Below are 6,582 nucleotides of genomic sequence, written 5' to 3'. Positions count from 1 at the left end.
TTCATCATTTTAAGGGAGAAAAACAGCAGAAATAATATATTTTTTAGAACGATATTTGTTTTCGTAACAGAGCGGGCAAAATTCATGACTTTCAGTCATAAAACCCCAAAAATAAAATATTATGAAATAAAAGTGAAAAATATTTATAAAATATTAAACTTCAAGTCATTGGCTATGATTTGAGATCAATTTTATTTTGAAAATTCAACTTTGAATTTTTCATTTTGGCAATGACCCATATCTAGACACACTTTTTCATTTTTTTTTTTTTTTTTTTGATTATTGTATTGTCAGAGTTTAATTCATCTATTCCACATATATATTTCCGAAGAAATTAACTAGATTTTAGCACAAGGGATGTGCTAGCACCCCCTTGCGTGTTCTCATGGTCCTTCGTTTAGAACACATGCTCCCGGGTTAAGAGGTACAAATACAAGGAATAATTATGTTTATTTTTTTACAGCGATGTTAGTTTTCTAACAGAAGTGGACAAAATCCAGGAATTCCAGTCATAAACCCAAAAAAGTGAAAAATTTTTACTAAATAAAAAATATTTGTTTTTTTTGAAAAATACATTCAAACCTCGTTAGTGCGTCTCCCGGGTAACACTTCACTCCGCATACCAGATCATTTTTTGGAAATCCCAGTTGTCCTCTTTAGGGTTCTAATGTTATTAAACTCCTGATAATATGTCACCTACTCTGCTTAATGAGTCACTTTTGTGAAAAAAAACCCTTTCAAAAATTACCATTCAAATTGGAAACTCTTCGCACAATATACACGATATGTACAACGTTCACTCATATCACGTCGTATTGCGACTGCCCTGTATAAGACGAGCATACTTTGGTTTCAATAAACATGCGGAAAAATTTGCGGAATTATTAAAAATGAGAAAAGGTTAATATTATCACTGTGTGTAAAAAGTCGTACTTATGTAGCAAATAAACATTAATATAAAAACTGGAGTAAAAAATTTTCATGAATGAACTTGTTTGAATAATTCGAATTTGGTCTTTTCTGCATGAATGCATCAATAGAAACACAGGAATTGGCGCGGCCGTGGCTTATTCCGTTTAACGAGTCACTCCGCTTACGAAGTCATATTTTTGGTCTCCCTAGAGTGACTTTTTAACCAGGTTTGACTTTATTCATGAAACATTAAATTTCAAGTCATTGGCTATAAGCAGTGGTGGAACTAGAGGGGAGAAACTGCTCTGGGCAGCAAAATTTAGGGGGTGGCAGTTTTCGGTACGAGCAAAGAACACCATTATGAAATTATTGAATTTTAAAGTTTTGGGGGTGTCAAAAATTCTAGTTACGGCCCTGCTATAAGCTAAGATCAAGTTTATTTTCAAAATTCACCTTCGATTTTTTTCATTTCAAAAATGTGGAATTTGGCTTCCATTTTTTTGGGAGATTGGCCCATTTACATATTGGTATTTCATGCACAACGATGAAATAATCTGTCGTAATAAATGTTTTATAATTTGAGATGTTAATTTTTTAAGGAAGGAAAAAAACTCATCTCTGCCTCTACCAGGAGTCGAACCCGGGTCCCTCGATTGCCGGACGAGTGCTCTGGCTAAGCTATAGAGGAGATAGAGATTTTCCTTCGCTAGAGCGTATATATATATAAATCTCTATCTCCTCTGTAGCTTAGTGGTCAGAGCACTCGTCCTTCAATCGAGGCACCCGGGTTCGACTCCCGGTAGAGGCAGAGATGAGTTTTTTCCTTCCTTAAAAAATTAACATCTCAAATAATAAATATCTTCACAACATCCAGTCTTCTGTATATATCTTGTATTAACAAGTGGAAAGCGACATTCATGTCATATGTTTTATAATTTGTTTTTAATAGTATATTTGCCATTTATATCCATTTTCTAGATATGCAAGTTTTTCGTTGTGTACTTGTATTTAAAAAGAATGACAATCATTGATACAGAAAAAACTGTACGTGATAACGATTTTTTACAATCATATTTGAATTCAACATCACAAAATAGTCTAAATAAACTTATTTCACTCGTGTTATTAAAAATAAATAAACTAAAAGTTTTTGACCAGTGTAATCGGCACAATCTGTAGATTTCCATGTATCAACATAAGTGGGTCCGGTTCACCATACTTATAGATGACAAGGATTTACTTGCAAGTAAAAGGTAATTATTATTAATGCGGATTGAAGGTTTTGCTTTTACCTTTTACTTAAAGCTTCTGCTTTTACTTTGATTCTTTTGCTTGTAAGCATTTCCTCCTTTTCATTAATATGTCCCATTATCTTTACTTTTATTTCCACTTTTCATGTATGATTTTTGAAGCAAGTGTTTTGGACAATATGGTAGATACCAAAGGTTTCACCGTATTGACCAAAACCTTGGCAACCTTTATTGTAATAGATTTAGAATTTGTGAAGATGATACTTTTTCTTTTGCAGGTAATTGAAGATTCCCATCATAATATGCAGGATAAAACAACAGAAGCTCTATAAGAAAATATGTAAAGAAGTTTATTTTTCTGCAAAACGTCAGACTTCAAAATGATCGCAGAAACTATTTGGTTGTTTCCTAGAAAATAATAGATTTAGTGTGCTGTCTGTTCAAAAACATCTTTAAGAGCATGAGTGAATCATCTGCGAGATTACATAAGGGAGATAGATGATGTGGATGAAAAAAAAAATTCAGTTTTATATTGATTTAGACACAATTTATAGCTTCTGATCAATTTCAAACTGAAGAAAACTCACGAGTGTCAGTGCAGAAGAAAAACATTGATGAACATTATTTAGACTTGTGTCCATGCAAATATTAGACTGAAATGACCACACTGTAGAAAACACACTGTGTTATATCTGTGGTAAAACTTGTTCATGGATCAGCTATTTAATTCTGTAAAAAAAAAACCAAAAAGAAGCTTTCGAGTAGGAAATTTAAATAAAATGGGGATCTGTAGTGGAGGAAGGCCATACAAGTGTAATATTCGGTGATAAAAAAAGTTTCTGAAATTCACAGTTTTTACCAACACAAAACAGTCTACACTGGAGAAAAGTCACATGAGTGTGAAATCTGTTTTAAAACACTTTTTCTTGTAGATAATTTAAACCTCACATTTTGTGATATTTGTAGTAAAACATTTTCTAGCTGCAGCATCTTGAATATGAGCAAAAGAGTCGAAATGAAAAAGAAGGTGCGTGAGTGTGAACTCTGTGGTAAAACATTTTCTCAAATACGTGATTTAAACATACACAAAAGAGTTCACACGGGAGAAAAACCACATGAGTGTGATATCTGTAGTAAAAAATTTTCTCAAGCAAATACTTTAAACAAACACAAAAGAGTACACACGGGAGAGAAACCACACAAGTGTGGAATCTGTGGTAAATTATTTTCTCAACTTGTCCATTTAAAAGTACATCACAGGGTCCACACGGGAGAGAGGCCACATGAGTGCGAAATCTGTTGTAAAACATTTTCTCGACTTGACTTTTTAAAATTACACTATAGGCTCCATACTGGAGAAAAGCCGTATGAATGTGATATCTGTAGTAAAAAATTCACTCAAGTAAATGTATTGAAATCACACAAAAGTGTCCACACTGGAGAGAGGCCACACAAGTGTGATGTCTGTAGTAAAACATTTTCTCACAAAAGCAGTTTTGAACAACACAAAAAAATCCACACGGGAGAGAAGCCCCATGAGTGTCAAATCTGTGGTAAAACTTTTTCTCAAGTAGGCAAATTAAAACTGCACTACAGGGTCCATACTGGGGAGAAGCCATATGAGTGTAATATCTGTGGTAAAACATTTTATCACGTTCGCAGTTTAAATCGACACAAAAGAGCCCACACGGGAGAGAAGCCACATGAGTGTGAAATCTGTGGTATAACATTTTCTCGAGTAGGCGATTTAAACACACACAAAAGATTCCACACAAGAGAAGCCACTTGAATGCGATTTTTGTTATCAGAAGTTTTCATCCAGTTCTCATCTGAAGAAGTTCAAGTTCATTCATTCTTTGGGTTCAAATGAAATTGGTAGTGTCAAGCAACTAGCTTAGCACACATGAGAATATGTCCTAACCAGGGCTTGATGAATCCCCTGTCACCATGGCGATTATAGAATTGGTATCAGTGCCCAAATTTTCCTTTGCTTTGGTTTTTAAATTCAAGTCTGAGTATGAAATAATAATAAAAGTCTATGAAATTTTCGAACTTATATCCGTATATATGCATGAACATGGAAAGAAAAACACATTGTTTTGTACCTGTTTTTCCTCAGAAAAAAATGTTTGGCTCTTAACAAATTGTTCTGGTGACTTTTTTTGCAATTTGGCAAGCCTTGGTCTTAGAACTGTATCTTCAGTGGAAGAACCTGCACCTCTTTTAATTGATATAGGGGAGAGAAGAAAATAAGTACACACATAACAAAAATCCAATAAGAACTCTTCCAAAACCTATTTAAAAAATGAAGTGAATGTTTCTTTTTATTCTGCAAGAATTTCACACAGGTTTTTGCCAATTGACGGACTCGAGTAGTTTTCTATGAAACTTACCACGATTGACATGGAAACTGAATTATTACTGAAGCGTTCTCAATGCATACTACAAACTACACTGATGACATTTTTTTTCCCATTATCTCATACGGACACACAAAAGGTTTCTTATTTGAATGCATCTCACGATGAAATTTTTTTCATTGGATCAACATTTCTTATTTGTTTGGGATTATCTCAAGTGGCCCGAGGAAATTAAGTGATTAATTCACAAAAATAATGTTCAAGAAGAATAGCTGTTGTTTATAAATTTTTTTAAATTTGTTTTCACAAGTTGTAGCAAAGAGACATAACTAGGAATTTTGTGAGTAGGAGGAAGGAGGGCAAATATTATTTTTCTGACTTGACTGTGTGCTACAGGATTCAATGATTTCATAACAGTATTTTGTACTTTTTCAAAAATTTTCGTCCATGGCATTTGCCCCCTTTGCCCTCCCCCTTCTATTTCTGACCCTGGCTATAGTTTTAATACGTCTTTGTGAGCTTATGATTAATATTAAAAAAACTTCGTAATCGTATTTTTGTATTGATATTTCTATCGACGACTTCGGAATTATGATAAAAATTTTTATTGTGTCACAATCAAATATTTGCCAAGGTTGGAAATTGTTTTTCATTAGATCACGTTAATTGCATCCTTCCATAAGATACTTGGGGTGATACGTGATAACTTTGGTAATCGGATCATATTAAGGCATATGAATACGTTTTGTACATCAATTTAGAAGAAAATAAAATATTTATTTACATATTCATTTTTTATGAAAGCCTAATTTTTTTTCGATTCCAAAACAGGTTTTGTTTTGTATGACGCTTATATATCAAACCTAAGTTTTAAGCGCGTCACTAAACCCACTTTAGTGCTGCGGTTTTCATTATGAAATCTACTATTGGGATGCAATTAAACTCCTTTAATTGACACTACAACAATCCTTTCCTTTTTATACCAATAAAAACTAAGCACGTTTTATGAAGGATGGTGTGTTTGTCATTTTATTTGAGTTTGAAACATGATTTCTAAAAATCTATTGATTTTATCATTAGAAAATTTTAATATAATGTTCTATTTATTCATTCATTCATCCAACAACAGAAAATATCCAGTTAAAGTTGGAGAAGGTAAAAAAAAACACGCTGGTGTTAGATGTGAAATGTTACAGGCGTTCAAGTCTTATCTAAATAATAGAAAACAGAGTTAAGATAAATAATTGTTTTAGTGAATACACAAATATAACAAAAGGAGTTCCTCGGGGCTCTGTTTTAGGTCCGATTCTTTTCATCATTTTCAATAATGATTTTTGTACGCTGAAATTCTTCGGTAAAATAATAACGTACGCGGATGATTTTGTAATTCTCTATTCCTGTACTGATGTACATTCGCTTAAAAGACAGGTTGAACACGATCTTCTAATGATAAATGATTGGTTCAATAATAACGATATGAAATTGAATCTCCAAAAAACTATATTTATTAAAGCTTGATTGGGGATAGCAATTCAGACATAGTATTCAAATCACATTTACAGACTGCTCAAGAAATGATTGCAACTGTCCTAATTTAAATAGAGTTTTTTCTTGGAAATGTCTTGGAATCCAGTAAGACTCAAATTTCAAATGGAAATCTCACGTTGCTATACTAACCAAAAAACGTGGATATTTTCTCTACAGGTTCTATCATCTTCATAAAATTGTCCATCCTACTTTTTACGAACATTATACCATGCATGGATACAATCTGCATTACAATATGGAAAAACAACTTGGGCATGTGATTATAAAACCAACTTACTTCCTATCATAACTTCTCAAAATAGATTTTTTAAATTTTTTGGTTTTGACTTCTGGTGCTACCGTCAAAGACACCTTGGGTTTACGACACTTGGTTGTCTACAAATCGATATTGACATTTCATAAAAATAAGAATTTAAAAAATTCATTTCTCTGAGGAGACCTGGTGAAATATTTCAAATCCATTTACATACACTGCTCAAAACAATTAGGGGAGCAAGCAAAAAAAGTGAAGA

At 32.9% G+C, this 6,582-nt stretch overlaps 1 protein-coding gene and 1 non-coding gene across 2 annotated transcripts; both read left to right on the top strand.

Moving 5' to 3' along the window:
- Positions 1-1,648: 1,648 nt before the first annotated feature.
- Positions 1,649-1,720, top strand: TRNAE-UUC (transfer RNA glutamic acid (anticodon UUC)). The gene has a single exon. It is a non-coding gene; the product is annotated as a tRNA-Glu (tRNA).
- Positions 1,721-3,014: 1,294 nt separating this feature from the next.
- Positions 3,015-4,101, top strand: LOC149083620 (uncharacterized). Its single transcript, XM_089234110.1, has one exon. The coding sequence runs from the start codon at positions 3,160-3,162 to the stop codon at positions 3,949-3,951; it is 792 nt and encodes a 263-aa protein (XP_089090236.1). The 5' UTR covers positions 3,015-3,159; the 3' UTR covers positions 3,952-4,101.
- Positions 4,102-6,582: the final 2,481 nt, after the last annotated feature.

Source organism: Pholcus phalangioides, unplaced genomic scaffold (genome assembly GCF_987345545.1).
Source record: "Pholcus phalangioides strain wild (caught in Gottingen) unplaced genomic scaffold, Ppha-v1.0 ptg000008l_1, whole genome shotgun sequence".
Classification (NCBI taxonomy): Eukaryota; Metazoa; Arthropoda; class Arachnida; order Araneae; family Pholcidae; genus Pholcus; species Pholcus phalangioides.
The sequence above is the reverse complement of the archived record's forward strand: the minus strand, read 5'-3'. Positions and strand labels throughout refer to the sequence as shown.